This window comes from Staurois parvus, unplaced genomic scaffold (genome assembly GCF_062004578.1).
Source record: "Staurois parvus isolate SC_StPar_1 unplaced genomic scaffold, SC_StPar_1.0 ptg001345l, whole genome shotgun sequence".
Taxonomy (NCBI): domain Eukaryota; kingdom Metazoa; phylum Chordata; class Amphibia; order Anura; family Ranidae; genus Staurois; species Staurois parvus.
This window is the reverse complement of record NW_028319141.1, coordinates 64,242-84,136: the sequence shown is the minus strand read 5'-3', so window position 1 is coordinate 84,136 and position 19,895 is coordinate 64,242. Positions and strand designations below refer to the sequence as shown.

Sequence of the window (19,895 nt, the reverse complement as noted above, 5' to 3'; positions counted from 1 at the left end):
CGTGACTTTTATTACTGACACAACATGAACATTTACTGACGGAGGACATGTTTTTCCTGACATCCTGAAAAATGACAGAACTCCTGTTAGGATGTCAGACGATGGATACTGAATCCATATAACAGGACATGTGATCACTGACAATCCCCAGAACAAGCCATCTGCCTGGTTTACACCTAATAATTCAATCCATGGTGACCACAAATCAGCCCAACGCAGACACATGAAAACCAAGTTCTGCTCGGCATGCCATGGAGAGTAATGGGCACGGTCAGATGGGAGGGGCTTAGAAGAGGATGATGTCACAGACCCGCCCCCTGATCACCTACCTCTAAATGAAGAAAGCAGCTGATTGGGTGAGTACACATTGCTGTGACCTCCATGCTTAGCTTCACAGTGCGGCAATTTTACCTTCACATGCCGAGTCTCACAGGTGGCACCGCCTGTCATACCATTGTGCTGAAATGTCATTGCAGCAACTCAGAATGGTCCTCAGTAGTCTGTATGGCCCCCATGTGCTTGTATGCATGCCTGACAATGTCGGGGGAGGCTTCTAATGAGATATCACCAGCAAGACTCCCATCATCCATCCACTACACATCTGCATCAGAGGCTGGTCAGGAGCTCTGATTAAAGGGATTCATCCCCGAAACGCGTCAGCCATTTGACCGCACTGACACTTGGAACACCTTGCTTGCCGTTGTGGCCATTGTCATTATGCAAATGATTTTTAGATACATGCTTCACCTGTGAGTCTGGTTTTATTTTTCACTCCTTCCAATAATCCTTGGATAATGCACAAGGTGTGTGCGCACCTGTTTATTCTCTATCTAGTCAACGACAACAACCTCCTCGATCCCCTACAGTCCGGCTTCCGCCCCCTACACTCCACCGAAACTGCCTTACTCAAACTCTCCAACGACCTGCTTACCGCCAAAGCTAATGGCCACTATTCAGTGCTCCTACTCCTTGACCTCTCTGCGGCCTTCGACACAGTCGACCACCCCCTCCTCCTCAACAAACTACACTCCCTCGGCCTCAGAGATTCTGCTCTCTCCTGGCTCTCATCCTACCTGTCACAACGCTCCTTCAGCGTTACCTATAATGCTACCACCTCCCCCTCACTCCCCCTCTCTGTTGGGGTCCCTCAAGGCTCTGTCCTCGGGCCCCTTCTCTTCTCCATCTATACCTCCTTCCTTGGCCAACTCATACACTCTCACGGCTTCAACTACCACCTCTATGCCGACGACACACAAATCTATCTCTCAACCCCCCACCTCACCCCCTCGGTCTCTGCCCGAATCACACACCTACTGAGCGACATATCAGACTGGATGTCGCTCCACTTCCTTAAATTGAACCTCTCCAAAACCGAGCTCCTTGTCTTCCCCCCAGCCCGGACACCACCCCCCATTGATTTCTCCGTCACATCCAACAATGCTACCATCAAACCCGCCCTGCAGGCCAGAGTACTTGGTGTCATTCTGGACTCCAACCTATCCTTCCAGCCCCAAGTCCAATCTTTAACAAACTCGTGCAGACTCCAGCTCCGCAACATCGCCAAAATCCGCACGTTCCTAACCCCAGAAACCACTAAACAGCTCATCCACTCCCTCATCATATCACGACTCGACTACTGCAACTCCCTCCTCACTGGCCTGCCTCGCCGCTGGCTATCCCCTCTTCAGTCCATCCTGAACACGGCTGCAAGACTCATTCACCTTTCCAACCGCTCTGTCTCCGCCACCCCCCTCTGCCAATCCCTCCACTGGCTTCCGATTGCGCAACGGATCAAATTCAAAATCCTAACACTGACGTACAAAGCCGTCCACCATACTGCCCCGAACTACATCACTGACCTAATATCCAAGTACCACCCAACACGCACACTCCACTCCTCACAAGACCTCCTTCTCTCTAGTTCCCTGGTCTCCTCCTCCCATGCCCGCCTCCAGGACTTCTCCAGGGTGTCACCCATCCTCTGGAACTCCCTGCCCCAACCCATCAGATTATCACCTACTCTCCTCTCCTTTAGGCACACCCTGAAAACCCATCTCTTCAGGGAAGCCTACCCCACCCCCTGCTAACTTGCCGACCTCCTCCACTCTTCCTGCCACTCCATCCCCCACAGCTATCTCCTCCTGTGCCACCATCCCCTCCCTCCTAGATTGTAAGCTCGAAAGAGCAGGGCCCTCGATCCCCTCATGTTTTGCATTGTATTGGTATTGTTCTGTCACATGTTCTGTCCCCCTCTGTAATGTACAGCGCTGAGCGAACTATTGGCGCTTTATAAATACTGTATAATAATAATAATAATAATAATAGTGGCTGATCTCCCCGTCTGAGGAGGGCTGCACCCCTGAAGCATTTCCTTTGGTTGTCGCTGTCCTGGTTTCCTTGGCTTCCCTTTTGGCTGTGCATATCCTGAGGCTCTGGAGAGTACATACAATATCCGGTTTGGTTGCAACCTGGTGGCGTCGGATGGACCAAAACATGATATCCTAGAGGTGTTCTGTTGGAGTTAGGTCAGGTAAGTGAAAGGATTGATTTTCTTATCCCCTCAGAGACCCCCGGTCTGTGGAGAGATTCCTGGTTTATCAGCAGAATTCTGGGAACACCCCTTGAACACGGAAATAACGGCAGCTTATGTTCAGAGATGTTCAAAGTTTATTAGACATTACTAAGATTATATAGGATACAGAAATAATAAGGGAGGGGGGAGCGAGTTCTAAAACTGTAATTGTAAGTTTCCATCATGAGCTAACTACATGAAACATGACATATACATTTCTTGGTATAAACTGTTTTTGCTAGCTTTCTGAGAAATAGCCGAGCAAAGAAAACTTCAGGGTCATGTTATCTTTTGTTGGTACATCCTTCAGCAAACTAAAACAGTTCCATTAAACTTCTAATATATCTGCAAAAAGCTAACTTAATACTTAAAATGGCGTACATCAACACAATGGAGCTTCTCTAAATCCTTTCAATCCCCTCTTAGATCATGAACATGATCTCAATTCTTTACCTCATTCATCTTTTTGTACATAGCCAGATAACCTTCATTTGTATTTTGTGGCTTGGTAGCTCTAGCAATGCAATATAATAAGCATTTAAAACATAGATATAAAAATAAAACAAAAAACAATATCATGACTATTCTTACAGCGATACCTTTCATCCATGAAAAGACGGAACCAAATCCTGATCCTAGCCAATCAAAAGGAGTCCATCCATCTTTTCCTATAGCTCTAGCTTCTTCCATTAAACCATCTACCTGTTCCCTGTGTTGCTTTATTATTTCATAATAATCTGGAACAGTCATTGTGGTATTATATATCCAAGTACAACATTCAGAATCCTCTGTCATCTCACACAGACCTGTCAGAGCAGCACTCATGCTTTCAATAGCTAATTCTTGCATCTCCAGCTGTTCTCTAATAGCTCTGGTCTCAGTATTTAGCAACCCCATGTCCTTAGAGTTCCTCTCCAGTATATCATCAATAATGTTTGTGTCATTATTTATTTTGTTCATGAGTGTTATTCCCCATCCCGTGTAGGTAGGGAACCATGACCAAACCTTATCCCCTGTAGAGAATAGATCTACCTTTTCTTGTTTGGTTTCCCTTCTCTGTCTCAGAGTTAGTTGGTGTTTTGGGTATGTACTGGCTTTTACCTGGTGTTCCTTCTGGTCTATAGCTGCCATGATTGGCACTAATTGGGCTACATAGCACCAGCCCTGGACATTACTCGGTATCCAAGTGTAATAGATCTTACCACAACAGATATAGGTATTGTTTCCCAAGGAGATCGGCTATTTTTGTATTGCAGAGCGAAATTCAGGGGTGACAACAAGTGTGAAATGAAAAAGAAGTTTTCCAAACATAGTTTTCCCCACATTATCTTGTATCCCTTCTAAACTTTCATTCAGGGCTCTACCATTTACTTGCCAGAGTTTCACAGAAGAAGTTCCATCCCTCCTTCCAGGATCAGATATGTTTAATATGGACTGAGAGCACATTCCCTTTCCCTTGTGGGAAGTATTCCCCAGTCTAAAACACCAATCGGGGAGTTGAGTGACTCCCAGAGTTGGAAAAGATATGGTGGCATTAGAAGTAATATTGGTCAAACCAATACTTACATTCCCTGTTATTAACAAAAATATTTTGACTGGAGCGGCCAGAAGAGGAATTTCCTATGTGCTCGGATGTAATTTACTACAGATCCAACATTTATCAGAACCTGACTTTTGAGCATAAGCAGATTTAAACTGCATCATCATTTTCCTGAAAAAGGATTGTTCTCTTCAAAACTTCTTTTTGACTTTCTTTCACTTCTGGTTATCTGGGTCTCATTTAAATCTAGTCATTGACCACAGATACCTTTTATTAGGCCCAAGTCCTCAGGGTGATAAATACAGTTAGTTATGATCCATACTGGCAGGAAAAAGAGCAGTCAGTGTGCCCAATAGGACCCAGATCTTCAAAGCACCATGAGCGGCAGTAAGGAATGTCATCTTCAGGGTCTTTTTCACTTACTTCACCTGCTCTTCGAGGATTTTCCTCTCATACTTCACCTCCTTTTTCCATCTCGTGTTTCTCAGGTGTTTGGTTCACCTTCTTCACTCGACTAGCATGGATCCAGGACTGGGAATTCTCCACCAGAACAGCCGTTCTGGTAACCGCTATCACCGTAGTAGGCGGTCCAAAGGGGTAGCCTTGCTTTTTGTCTTTAGCAAGTTGGCAGACCACTACGACATCTCCCACTTGGAAAAGGTGTGTTGGTTCCTGAAAAATAAAGGAAAAGTGCGAGCAACATTTCTTTCAATCTGATCTAAAGTCTGAATCAATTTTCTCACATATTCTTGTTGTACCAGGTCAAGGTCCCCTCTTTCTAACATAAGTGGCTGTCTAGCCCAAGGAGTGGGGAACGGTCTTCCCATTAATATTTCAAAAGGGGATAACCCTATAGTCTTATTAGGTGTCATTCTTACCTCTGCTAGAATTGCAGGTAACATCTTCTTCCAGTGGGTATAGGTTCCTCCAGTGGCCTTCCTCAACTCATCCTTAATTGTCCTGTTCATCCTTTCTACTATACCCCAACTTTGAGGATGATAGGGAATATGACATTTCCAATCTAAGTACTTTTACCAGGTCTTGGCATACCTTGGCCACAAAGGCTGGTCCGTTATCAGAATTTATCTGCAGCGGACATCCCCATCTGGGTATTATCTCCTGTGTAAGAATTCTGACTACAGTCTGCGCGTCTTCTTTATTAGTGACAAATGCTTCCACCCACCTGCTGAACATATCCACCATTACCAACAAAAACTCTTGCCTCTGTCCTGTTTTTGGCATGTGGGTAAAATCTATTTGTAAATGGGTGAAAGGTGTAGTTGGGTACACTAGATGCTGGTGTTGTGGTTTCTTTGGGTTCTGTGGATTGTTCCTTATACATGTAATGCACCTGGAAACATATTCTTTCACCAACCTAGATAAACCTGTAATGTAAAAATCCTGCAATAATGTTTCACATGTCGTTTTCCATCCTCTATGTCCTAGACCGTGGTACTGTGCATTGAACAATGGGGCACTTGACATGGGAATGCATGGTTTCCCCTCTAAGCACACTAGACCAGAAGCTGGATCTAGTTGTGCTCCAGAACCATTCCAGTCTGCTAGATCGGCTTTTGTAGCAAATGTTTGTAAATCTGCATACATCTGGTCATGTGGGGTGGTTGTGACTCCTGAAGTGAGCATAGACATCTGTTCACTGGCCACCTGTTGTAATGCAGCTTCCTTTGCTACCTTATCTGCTAATGCATTTCCTTTGGCAATATGATCTCTGCGATTTGTATGTGCCCTGCAATGGAGAATGGCTAATGTTTTTGGTAACTGTATGGCTTTGAGTAGATCAGATATCAAGGAAGAGTGAGATATGGTTTTGCCATCAGCAGCAATGAATCCTCTTCTCTCCCAAATGACCCCAAAATCGTGTACAGCACCATGGGCGTACTTGCAGTCTGTGTAAATGTTGACATCCTGTCCTGCAAATAATTGACATGCTCTTGTAAGGGCAATCAGTTGGGCTGCTTGGGCTGACTGATATGGGATTGGCTTTGCCTCGAGTATTTTGTCAGGAAGTTGCACAATGGCATCTCCTGCATGGTAAGTATTATCATTTGGCCTAGAGCATGAGCCATCTACAAACACATCTGGGGCCCCATCAAGAGCCACAGCTGACATGTGGGACCTAGGGGAAGTGTCTTGCTGTATGTGGGTTATACAATTGTGTTCTGGTGCCACTTCATCCTGTTCCCCCTTTAGCCCCAATAGGGCATTCAAAGTTGGAGCAGGACCTGAATTTACTGAAGAATATTTAATAATCAAGTTGGGATCAGATAGAAGAATCACTTCATATCCGCTCAACCTTTGTGCTGACATGTGTTGAGTGTGTATGTTTTTCAGTAGTAAGGACACTTGATGTGTGGTGTGTAGGGTAGTTTCATGTCCCAATGTGAAAGAAATAGCCATTCCCACCACCATTACGCAGAATGCAAAAACTCTCAGACAAGCAGGCATGCCCTGAACCTGAGTTGGCACTACTTTGGAAAAAAAGCTACAGGGCGGAGCTTGCTGTAGCATATGGACAGTTATGTCTCCAGTGATCCTGTCCTCCACAGTTAAAACATCCAGTTCTTCCAGGGATTTGGCGGTGTTCAGAGTTACTTCTTCCCCTGCCAAATCCCCCCCTACCTCTGCCTCTATACCACCCTCTTCCTCTTTGTCCTTGCCCTTGATTTCCCTGTTGGGGGTCACTTTGGAAATGACTACTATTAACCTTCTCTTTTCTTACAATATCTAAACATCCCGCTGCCTCCTTCTCGTGAAGGGAGGTCTGAAACTCAACAACAGTTTTAGTTGCCCAGTCAGAGACCTGCTGCTTCACGGCTAATCCTGCTTCTGGCTTAAGACCTGTTATGAATGAATCATCAATGGACTTAACTCTCCAGTTAGAGCCAGTCCTGCTTCTTGTGTCCAGACATCCTTCAACCTTTTCCAGAATTCTAATACAGTTTCTCCTGCCTTCTATTTACATGCTGTAGCAATAGGGAGGGAAGCCTTATTCTTGAAAACCCTTTTTAGTTCTGTGTCAAGCTCCCCCCACATAGTTTCTCTCCCTTCTGTGGTGTTCAGTTTATAGGCAGTAGCCTGTGTATTACTTGGTTCTATGTGACTAATGCTTTTTACATTTATCCAATCCCAAGCTGGATTATTTCCCAGAATACCATCAATGATCAATCTCATATCTTCCTGCGTGTAATTTCTTCCCAAACATGCCTTTTTTAAATAAGCAAATGTACCTCCAGGAGATACTGTAGGCTTGGGACAATGTTTAACAATCTTATTAATATCTTCTAATTCTATGGGGTTTTTTAGAATTAGTTCTCCTGCTGTGAGAAAAGGTAGTGTCAATATAGCCAACTCCTTTCCTCCTACGGCCCCCTCATCTTCTCTTTTTCCCTCTAGTTTCTTATCCATGGATCTAAGCTGCATTCTAAATTCCTCCACATCTCTGCCCTTTCTATGACTGGTGTCACTTCTTCTCCACTGACCATCCTTTTTCTGTAATTTTATTATATTTACCTGTCCCTGTTCTTCGTATTCCAACTCTCCTTCGTTGTCATTATTTTCCGTAAGGATGCCTTGAACTTGGCTACCCTCTTTGTCTGGTGATTTTATACTAATGATCTGTTTGGGTCTAGTGGAGGGGCCTGGCTGTATTGGTTGTAGATCCGGGACGGGAAGTGGCGCAGGGGCAGGAGCAGGAGGGGCAGGAGCAGGGGCAGGGGCTGGAGGGGCATTAGGCATTAGGCATCATCCCCAAACTGATCAAAAAATCATCATCAGCAGCATTTTTAAAACCACTTAATGAAGGATATATATTATACGGAGGGGGTGGGGTTGGTGTCTGAACTGTTTTCAGTCCAATCTTGGGTCTGCATGTCTTTTCAGATTGATGCTTTTCCTGGCATATTTTTAATGTATCCAATTTCAACTTCCTCTTTTGTTTTAAAGAGAAAATCAAATTGAACTTTCCCTTGCTATTATCAACCCAATACGGTGACCATTTTAACCAGTTTTCTCCCCCTTTCTTCATATAAACTTGGTCCCATTGTGGGTCCCCCTCATACCAAGGAAAGGCTTGTTTGTCCCCCAAACATAATCCCTTAACCATGTCTGTATGAAAAGGATCATTTGCCCCCTTTCTTGGGAATGGGTCTGTACTCCCCATAGCTTCTGTCCAGCCTGCCATACAATCCACCCAGATATTTATTAAATAATAGTCCGTTCCACAAACTCTAGCAACATAATCCTTACAATTTTCTCCCTTTTCCGGGGGACCTGGTGGGTAACTACCTCCTTGACCCATATTTAGACAGTGGATAAGATTATCTTACTTTATAATCTTCATTTGTTCCACACAACAAATTATCTTATACTTCTACGCAACAGAAAGAACAAGCAAAAGACAGATAAACCAGAATCTGCTCCACAGACTTATTAACCTTTTGATAACTTGCCAAAAGTTATCTCTTCACTGTTCTAACAAAGGACAGTGTGTTCTGCCAAAGAACAATCTCTTATGTTCTACCAAAGAACAATCTGTGTTTTACCAAAAACACTCTTTTTTCATAGTGCACTATATTGTAACTCTACCAAAGAGTTAAGTCTGCTTACCAAAAGTAGCTACAGGTTATCACGGGTCTATATAGACAATACAGAATGATTCAAGACCTTCCCTCAACACAGGGCAAGAAAGAGCTTTTAGTCATAAAAAGACAAAAGGTTTACTTACCAAGTGAGGTGGGTGGTCATCCCGGGCCGAGCCCCCAGCTGAAAGGATGATTTTCTTATCCCCTCAGAGACCCCCGGTATGTGGAGAGATTCCTGGTTTATCAGCAGAATTCTGGTAACACCCCTTGAACACGGAAATAACGGCAGCTTATGTTCAGAGATGTTCAAAGTTTATTAGACATTAATAAGATTATATAGGATACAGATAATAATAAGGGGGGGGGAGCGAGTTCTAAAACTGTAATTTGTAAGTTTCCATCATGAGCTGACTACATGAAACATGACATATACATTTCTTGGTATACATTGTTTTTGCTAGCTTTCTGAGAAATAGCCGGGCAAAGAAAACTTCAGGGTCATGTTATCTTTTGTTGATACATCCTTCAGCAAACTAAAACAGTTTCATTAAACTTCTAATATAGCTGCAAAAATCTAACTTAATACTTAAAATGGCGTACATCAACACAATGGAGGTTCTCTAGATCCTTTCAACTGAAACCTTTACATACAACAAGGGAGTGAATAAGGTTCAGGAGGGCAGGATATTCAATATGAAACCAAAATGAAGAACACGAGGACATGACCTCCAACTAACTGGAGGAAAGTTCATAACTAATCTCAGAAAGTGTTATTTTACTGAAAGAGTAGTAGATGCCGGGAATAAACTTCCAGTAGAGGTAGTGAGCCAGTGACAAATCACAGAGACCATCACAATAGTACACAATGAATGGCTATGAATGAAAGCCATTCATTGTGTACAACTGTCATGTGATCATTGTGATTGGTCATAGCAATCACATGGTACTGAGCTGGCCTGGTACAATGATCTATCATCTGGTGGACACAGCAGGTGACATATCAGGATACAGCAGAGCCACTAGACTTGGAGGACTTCATATGATGTCCACCCAGGATGGGAGAGATCCCGCTCAGCTGTCATTCTGCTATAGGCCTGGTGGGAAGCAGTTCATTACAGGGGACACTGTACAGGTTCTATATGTAGTCTGGGGGTCCCTGTGGAAGTCCATGTGTGGACATTTCTACCTATGATAAATGACAGGCTAAACCCACCTGGAGACTTTCTCCACACCTGGAGTGTGCTGAGTTCTTGGAGAACGTCTACACAGTGTTTCCAGATTGGCTTTATCACCCCAACGAGCTCGCTCCAGTTCATGGATGTCATCATTATGTTTGGAGGATCTCACCAGTCAGGAGCCTTTCCTGTCATCCTACATGTTCCCTTCTGAGGATTGTTCTATCCTTCCAAACAAATGTATGAAATCATGGATGAGTCCTCCTTCTATGTGATCTAGAAGATCTTCAATCACAATGTCTTTATGGATGAAGTGGATGGCCCAGTTTATATATTATTTATTGCTTTACAGCTTTATTCCCTCCAGGATTCATTCTTTATTTATAGAACCATTCAAGGAAGTGTTCTTACTGTGAGAGATCTCCACCACCATTCCTCTGTGACCATTACATCCTTGTCATTTATGTCTGACATCTTCATTATCAGTGGATTGATATATATTTTTATACTTTAGGATGTATTTTTGCATTTTTTTTACCCAAAAAGATCTGTTTTAGTGGTATCTGTTTTATTATGTAAACCTTTGTTTTTATCTTATGTTCTTTGTCTTTAAGATTTTTCTATCTGTAGTAAAATATCTTTTTTAAACAGTTGGTTGCATAAGAGTTAGGTTTATTGTTTCTTATGTTTTTTAGTTCTTTTGGCACTTCCCTGGTATCTCTGTAAGGTAGATACAATGCAGGAATGGTTATTAGGGGATGCTTCTCAGGGCTGCAGTTCCTCTGAACTCCACAAGATGGTGATCTCATTTCTCTCCAGACAGGACTTCTCTATGGGATACAGACAGGAAGTGATGTCAGGAACAGACAGGAAGTGATGTCAGGTACAGAAGAGAAGTTCCATGTGGTAAGAAGTACAATGAAGACATTGCTGGAAGTGGCAGCTGAGGAGGTAATAAGATGTTATTTCCTATTTACACCCAGTAACCCCCATCATGTCTGTCCCCTTCCTCCATAGTCACGTCCGTCCCCTTCCTCCATAGTCACGTCCGTCCCCTTCCTCCATAGTCACGTCCGTCCCCTTCCTCCATAGTCACGTCCGTCCCCTTCCTCCATAGTCACGTCCGTCCCCTTCCTCCATAGTCACGTCCGTCCTCTTCCTCCATAGTCACGTCCGTCCTCTTCCTCCATAGTCACGTCCGTCCTCTTCCTGCATAGTCATGTCCGTCCTCTTCCTCCATAGTCACTGTGACGTCTTTTATCTCCAGCAGATGATGATACACACATATATAGTGTGGGAACCCAGATTAACCCTTTCAGGGGGAGGAGTTGATGATAATATATTTGCTCCCAAAGCTGGCCTACATGGTTCAGTTTTATTGTTCAGCCAGCGGGATGACCATAAAAACTGAAGTGATTCCCCCATCCACACATTGGAGGTGGATGGGGGAATCCTCCCCACTGCACTCTTGTATTCTGACAATGGGGGGACTCCTCCGCTCTCAGAATACACGGATCAGTACTGAAGCTATTGGCTGCAGCCGCTGGGGGAGTGGCTTTTATCCGGCAGTGGCCACACATGGATGGAAATGTGAGCGATCCCTGCTGAACCAGCTGAATTTCCATGGATCTATGGTCACCTTCAATGACTTCCTCCCCTCCCCCTCATCTCCTTCATGATGGAAGTCATGCTGAGATCATCTCCCATTGGCTGAGCAATATTCTCATTTGTCTCTCAGCTCCTTCTTGCTATTCCTCGTCCTGCCTGTTGTTTCCTTGGATTGATTTTCTGTGTAGTGACCCCGGCTTGGTCTCTTGGATGCGCTCGTCTGTTGCTTGCCCTGACCTTTCTCCTGATTCCTGGATCTCCTCCTCATCTCTCCTCCATATCCTCTTACACAGCTTTTCTCCACACCTGCAGTGACCCTGGGGGGAGGAAACTTGGCACCAGCACGCCGCCAAATCCATCCCCACCATTAGGGGCTCTGGAGACAATTGTCTGCTATTTACACTCCGTTCCTCCGCACGTCACCTGATCACATGACAGCTTACTGCCACAGATTCCGGACAGATTTCTGGATGGTAAAGGTCAAAGTTCACTCTTCAGTTTAGGAGAGGTAGGACGCACCCAGGAACAAGGATTTGGTTTGCATGGGAGCCTCATATAGAGGACCCCTCAAATCTCCCCATCCAAATGTTCATCCATCCAGAGTCTATATGTCCTATGACATCACACTGACCTCACAGCTTCTCCTCCCAATGTCCCTCCATCCAGAGTCAGAGAATCCTATGACATCACACTGACCTCACAGCTCCTCCTCCCAATATCCCTCCATCCAGAGTCAGAGAATCCTATGACATCACACTGACCTCACAGCCCCTCCCACCAATGTCCCTCCATCCAGAGTCAGAGAATCCTATGACATCACACTGACCTCAAAGCTCCTCCTCCCAATTGTGTTCAGATGTAGAGTTTTCCTCCTGTGAAGTCTGGAGATCATATGACATCACATTGCCTCCACCTCCCTCCCTGATAGAAGAGAGAAAGAAGAAGAAGATTCTAGAAGTCACCAGAGAGATCACTGAGCTGCTGACAGGAGAGGTGAGCGGTGCCGGGAATTCTGGGACATTCTCCAGTAACAGACAAGGGATGTGTCTGGATGGTGACTGTATCATTGTGTGTGTCAGGTTCCTATAAGGTGTCAGGGTGTCACTGTCTATTTCTCCATGGAGGAGTGGGAGTATTTAGAAGGACACAAGGATCTCTACAAGGACGTCATGATGGACAATCAGCCGCCCCTCACATCACCGGGTAAGAGGAGACTTTATTGTAAAGGAGAGAGCAGTACGGAGGATCCACCTAGATCCCCCATCATCTGATAAACACATAGAAACAATGGATTCAGTCAGTGTGTGTGTTTCCTACAGATGGATCCAGTCATGGGAACCCACCAGAGAGATGTCCCCGTCCTCTGTATTCCCGGGATTCCACACAGGAAGGTCACACCATCCCTCACCATCATCAGGTAGATGATGACAATTATTGGTAGTTGTGATTTATACACAGCATGTTTGTTACAATGAATGTTTTATTATATCTTTCAGAGTGGAATCCTCGGGGATGATAATATTGATGTTAAAGAAGAGTATAAAGAGGAGGATGAGGAGTATGGAGTGATGGAGGAGTTTTCAGAAGGACACAAGGATATGATGGAGCCACCTAATACCAGGAGGCCACCAGAGAGATGTCCCCGTCCTCTGTATTCCCATGATTCCACACAGGAAGGTCACACCATCCCTCACTATCATCAGGTAGATGAGGAACAATCACTGATAGTATGATTAGGATCTGTACATTAGAAAAAAAATTAAAAAGCGAGCGCTATCCAGTCAGCAGCTAAGCACTCAAGGTAACCAACATAAACATTACAATAGAATAAATAATTATATTATTATATAAAAAAAAATTTAGAACAAAAAATGGACATCAGAAGGATTTGGCAAAAGATCCGATGAGTGTTAACGAATGTACGAAGACTGAAATCACATATGATATGAATATAACAGTATTGTAAGAATAATACATAAGAATTAAAATATTTATGCTAAAAGCACACATTAAAAAATGTTCAAATGAAATTAACTATTATCGATAAAACAATTAACATCTAACTCAATATTGAGTCCTGCCGGGTGCAGGGTACCTAACTCGTAAATTTGTTTGGTCTCCAGTTGGGATACTGCCCGAGTCTTATATGTCCCTCTCCAGTGCGGGATGATAGTATCTATCCCTATGAACATAAGTGAGGAGGGATCTCTCTTCTGATATCACCTATAATGTGAGGAGAGGGAATGCTCCTTATATCCTTTTTTAATTTTATAAATGTGCTCCGGAGACGGTCCCTCAACCTTCTCGTGGTACGACCCACATACTGTTTTGGAGCATTCTAATAGATAGACTACATATTTCCTATTACAGCCAATGAATTTGTCTATATTATATGTCTTATTAGTTTGATTAGAAAGATATGTGGTTATTATTTTCTTTCTAGTATCATTAGGATCTGTACATTATCTGCATTGTTACCATTGATGTCATTTTTATTATATATTCAGAGTGGAAACCTGAGAGATCCTAAAGTTGAGGTTAAAGAAGAGATAAAAGAGGAGGAGGATGAGGATGGGGTGATGGAGGAGTCAGAGCTTCTAAAAGAACACAAAGATCTATACCAGGACACCATGGTGGAGGCATCCAGCTACAGGAACCCACCAGAGAGATGTCCCCATCCTCTGTATTCCCGGGATTCCACACAGGAAGGTCACACCATCCCTCACCATCATCAGGTAGATGAGTGACAATTATTGGTAGTTGTGATTTATACACAGCATGTTTGTTACAATGAATGTTTTATTATATCTTTCAGAGTGGAATCCTCGGGGATGATAATATTGATGTTAAAGAAGAGTATAAAGAGGAAGATGAGGAGTATGGAGTGATGGAGGAGTTTTCAGAAGGACACAAGGATATGATGGAGCCACCTAATACCAGGAACCCACCAGAGAGATGTCCCCGTCCTCTGTATTCCCGGGATTCCACACAGGAAGGTCACACCATCCCTCACCATTACAAGGTTGGTGGGATGGAGCATCTAGAACATGAACTTGTGGAGACAAAGTGTGGATTTTGTGTGTGATGTCACAATCATCAATCTTACATTTTACAGATGATATTTTCTCTCATTTCCTTGATTTAGAGTGGAGATCCAATCGATATAGAATTTGAGGTGAAAGCAGAAGAAGAAGAGGCGTATGTGAGGGATGATCAGCAGTCTATGGAGGAGGATGGAATAACGGGGACATTTATAGAGGAGGACACTCCTACAGAGATCAGCACAGGTGGGTCATGAACACTAAATCCATTCCTCCACCCATACTGCTCACTGATTGGTCCAGAGTAGGGCGGGGACTGGGTGATATCAGCCTGTAATCCCCTGGTCACTTTCCTGAGCTGTGTTCCCCGTCCTGTATTCCTGGATTTCTCTCGGATAATCTTCCTTCTCTGTGCTGCAGACACAATTTATGTATCTAGACTGGATTTATGGAGGTTCTGGGGTTCAGCTGGCAGAAAAATGTTTTTCAGCACAAGCGATACTAGACCTAGGCACCTGGGGTGTGTGTCTTGGGTGTTCTTCCCCATGCCTAGATCTAGTAAGATCTCTGACCGATCATTTCTCCCAGGGTTCCTTGCTCTGTGGTCTGCTGGCTGTGCCGGGTGGAGGGATATGTCTGTATAGTCTCAGACCCAAGTCACTGAGTGCAGTCTCAGGAGATGGGAGGCAGCGGTGTGGGATCTCTGCAACTTGTCTACAGTAAACATTTAAGCTTCCATTCATTAATGAATACCGATATTATGAGTCATGACCCTTCCAATGTGTTATTTAAATTGTACATTACATCCTCCTGACCCCTGCACTATATACTCTATGTTGTACATTCCATAGTCCTGACCCCTGCACTATATACTCTATGTTGTACATTACATACTCCTGACCCCTGCACTATATACTCTATGTTGTACATTACATACTCCTGACCCCTGCACTATATACTCTATGTTGTACGTTACATACTCCTGACTTCTGCTCTCCCCCCTCCCCCCACTGCTATGTACAGTGAGGAACAGAAGTATTTGAACCCCCTGCTATTCTGCAAGTTCTCCCACTTCTCCATCATGGAGGGGTCTGACATTCACATTGTAGGTGTCATTCCCACTCTGAGAGACAGAATTTAAAAAATAAATTCAGGATATCACATTGTATGATTTGTAAAGAATGTATTTGTCTCGCACGGCTGAACAGAAGTATTTGAACCCCTGAGAAGATCAGTGTTAATATTTGGTACAGAAGCCTTTGTCTGCAATTACAGAGGTCAGACGTTTCCTGTAGTCCTTGGCCAGGTTTGCACTGCAACAGGGATTTTGGCCGACTCCTCCACACAGATCTCCTCTAGATCTGTCAGGTTTCGGGGCTGTCGCTGAGCAACACGGAGTTTCAGCTCCCTCCAAAGATGTTCTATTGGATTTAGGTGTGGAGACTGGCTGGGCCACTCCAGAACCTTGATATGCTTCTTACGGAGCCACTCCTTGGTTCTCCTGGCTGTGTGCTTCGGGTCTTTGTCATGTTGGAAGACCCAGCCACGACCCATCTTCAATGCTCTGACTGAGGGAAGGAGGTTGTTGCTCAAAATCTCACAATAAATGGCCCCATTCATCCTCTCCTTAATACAGTGCAGTCGTCCTGTCCCCTTCGCAGAAAAGCACCCCAAAGCATGATGTTACCACCCTCATGCTTCACAGTAGGGATGGTGTTCTTGGGATGCAACTCATCCTTCTTTTTCCTCCAAACACGACGAGTGAAGTTTAGACCAAAAAGTTCTACTTTGGTCTCATCTGACCACATGACTTTCTCCCATGCCTCCTCTGGATCATCCAGATGGTCATTGGCAGACTTCAGACGGGCCTGGACATGTGAAGACTTGAGCAGGGGAACCTTCAGACGGGCCTGGACATGTGATGACTGGAGCAGGGGAACCTTCAGACGGGCCTGGACATGTGATGACTGGAGCAGGGGAACCTTCCGTGCAATGCATGATTGGAAACCATGACGGCGTAGTGTTCTACCGACAGTGACCTTTGAAAATGTGGTCCCAGCTCTCTTCATGTCATTGACCAGCTCCTCCCTTGTAGTTCTGGGCTGATTCCTCACCTTTCTTATCAGTGATACCCCACGAGGTGACATCTTGCATGGAGCCCCAGTCCGAGGGAGACTGACAGTCGTCTTTAGCCTCTTCCATTTTCTAACAATTGCTCCAACAGTTGATCTATTTTCCCCAAGCTGCTTGGCAATTGCCCCGTAGCCCTTTCCAGCCTTGAAGAGGTCCACAATTTTGTCTCTGGTGTCTTTTGATAGCTCTTTGGTCTTGCCCATGGTAGTAGTTGGTGTCTGACTGACTGCGGGGTGGACAGGTGTCTTTAAAGAGCTCAGACAGGTGCTTCTAAGTGAGATGAATGAGTGGAGTAGAGGTGGACTTTTTAAAGGCGCAGTAACAGGTCTTTGAGAGCCAGAATTCTTGCTGTTTCTTAGGTGTTCAAATACTTCTGTTCAGCAGTGCGAGACAAATACATTCTTACAAATCATACAATGTGATTTCCTGAATTATTTTTTTAAATTCTGTCTCTCAGAGTGGGAATGCACCTACAATGTGAATGTCAGACCCCTCCATGATTTCTAAGTGGGAGAACTTGCAAAATCGCAGGGGGTTCAAATACTTCTGTTCCTCACTGTATACACATAATATGGATTCTCTTTTGTTCCCCCCATTTCCTCCCAGCTGGACATTTTATATCGGATGATGTGATTGGAGCACAGACTTTTACATGCTGATAATAATGTGATAACATCCTCCAACTTTGGACCCTTAAACAGAAAGTGATAATGAGGGAGGAGTCAATACCCCAATGATGGTGGTCTTCAGGATCAGTCCAGTCTTCATCTTGGTTGTTCTCCCCCCATCCTCACTCTCTGACCTCTGGTGGGGCTCAGCCCCGCTGTTCTTCATGACTAAATCATGGACTAAATAAGGAAGTGCAGTACTTCTTGTGTTGGGAAGATGGCGATGAGTGATAGAGGGGGTGGGGACCCTCGTCCTATAATCCCCTCATCACTGTCCCTCCTATAAAAGACAGTTCTGGTTGTTTCCTCACTCTCTGACTAAGGTCCATGAATAAAGAAATGACCTGGTAGGAGATCAGAGGAGCCATTTCCTAGTTCCCTTGAGGGTGGAATTGTAAGCTCCTCAGAGACCAAGCTGCCTGATGTGGGCGGAGTCCTGGTTTGGGGGAGCCAATCAGCTCCTGTCTAGTAATCCTCTTTGTCTTTGTATTTTAGTCCATGGCCGGGAGATGAGGAAAACCTCCGAGGATTGTCTCACTTTGTCTCCAGACTGGAAAGTAGAAGATGAGGACATCACACAGTATAGTCCAGGAGAAAACCCGGCTCCCTCCAATGTCCATCCGGCACCACCCAGTGTAGATGGACCATCAGATTCCTCGTATCCTGAGGAACCTCAGACTGTGCGGGACCGGGCCGGCCTTCCAACAGGGAAGAGGTTCTCCTGTACTGAGTGCGGGAAATGTTTCAGTTATAAATCCAGTCTTAATGTGCACAAAAGATCTCACACGGGGGAGAAGCCGTATTCCTGTCCTGAGTGCGGGAAATGTTTTTCAGTGAAGTCCTATCTTTACTCACATCAGATAACTCACACAGGTGAGAAACCATATTCCTGTCCTGAGTGTGGGAAATGTTTTTCAAGGAAGTTCATTCTTTACACCCATCAGAGATCTCACACGGGGGAAAAGCCGTATTTCTGTCTTGAGTGCGGGAAATGTTTTTCACAGAAGTCCAATCTTTATATACATCAGCGATATCATACAGGTGAGAAGCCATATTCCTGTCCTGAGTGCGGGAAGGATTTTTGTTCTAAATCTAGTCTTAATATGCATAAAAGATCTCACACGGGGGAGAAGCCGTATTCTTGTCCTGAGTGTGGGAAAGGTTTTTCACAGAAGTCCGATCTGCACATACATCAGAGATCTCACACAGGGGAGAAGCCGTATTCTTGTCCGGAGTGTGGGAAATGTTTTTTAATGAAGTCCCATCTTTCCACACATCAGAAATCTCACACGGGGAAGAAGCCATATTCCTGTCCTGAGTGTGGGAAAAGTTTTTCAGAGATGTACCGTCTTTACACACATCAGAGATCTCACCCGGGAGAAGCCACTTTCCTGTCCTGAGTGAGGGAAATGTTCCTCACTGGAGTCATGTCTTCCTGTACAGGAACCGGGCCAGCCTTCCAACAGAGAAGAGGTTCTCCTGTACGGAGTGCGGGAAAGGTTTCCGTTATAAATACAATCTTAATACGCATAAAAGATCTCACACAGGAGAGAAGCCGTATTCCTGTCCTGAGTGCGGGAAATGCTTTGTACAAAAGTTTGAACTTGTCAGACATGAAAGGTCCCACACGGGGCAAAAGCCGTATTCCTGTCTTGAGTGTGGAAAATGTTTTTCAGAAAGGTCCAGCCTTTACACACATCAGAGACTGCATACGGGTGAAAAGCCATATTGCTGTTCTGAGTGCGGAAAATGTTTTTCACAGAAGTGCAATCTTTATACGCATCAGAAATCTCACACAAGGGACAAGCCGTATTCCTGTCCTGAGTGCGGGAAATGTTTTTCACTAAATGCCAATCTTTACAGACATCAGAGATGTCACACAGGAGAGAAACCTTATTCATGTCCTGAGTGCGGGGAATGCTTTTCACGGAAGTCTCATCTTGACACACATCAGAGCTCTCACACTGGGGAAAAGCCACTTTCCTGTTCTGAGTGCGGTAAATGTTTTGTATACAAATCAGGACTTGTTATACATCAGAGATCTCACACGGGGGAGAAGCCGTATTCCTGTCCTGAGTGCGGGAAATGTTTTACAGTGAAGTCTCATCTTTCCAGACATCAGAGATCTCACACAGGGAGAAGCCACTTTCCTGTCCTGAGTGAGGGAAATGTTCCTCACTGAAGTCCTGTCTTCCTGTACATTAGGGATCCCACACAACCCTGGAGGTGTATTAGTGCCTTGAGTGCGGGAAATGTTTTCTAGGTGAATGTTGCTGGACATCCCAGCTCTCATGTGGGAAAGAAGCACACCCTGATATACACCTCAGATATACTCCATGGCTGATCTTCATCATGGAAGAAACAGTTCATAAGGAGATCAGAGGTCCCCAAAGACATGGATGAAGTGTGGGACCGGGTCGGCCGTTGATATCAGGAGAAGAATATAAATGGAGTGTGAAATGTTCTGTAATGATGGAAAACATTCCCCCGGCTCAGCAAATCTAATGACATTGGTGTTTTAGCCCCATTCACAGAGAAGGAATGGACAGGAGATACA

General features: G+C 44.6%; 1 protein-coding gene and 1 long non-coding RNA gene across 2 annotated transcripts in view; both read left to right on the top strand.

Annotated features, from left to right (window-relative positions):
- LOC149436761 (uncharacterized) overlaps positions 1-19,580 on the top strand; it is a 283,632-nt gene extending 264,052 nt beyond the window's left edge. Inside the window, 2 exon segments of the mRNA XM_089661484.1 lie at positions 17,737-18,720; positions 18,723-19,580. Of these exon segments, the coding sequence (XP_089517610.1) occupies positions 17,737-18,720; positions 18,723-19,520 (1,782 nt within the window). The 3' untranslated portion in view covers positions 19,521-19,580.
- On the top strand, positions 10,539-12,702 carry LOC149436762 (uncharacterized). The gene is made up of 3 exons (XR_016308266.1): positions 10,539-10,839; positions 12,353-12,489; positions 12,576-12,702. It is a non-coding gene; the product is annotated as an uncharacterized LOC149436762 (long non-coding RNA).
- Positions 19,581-19,895: the final 315 nt, after the last annotated feature.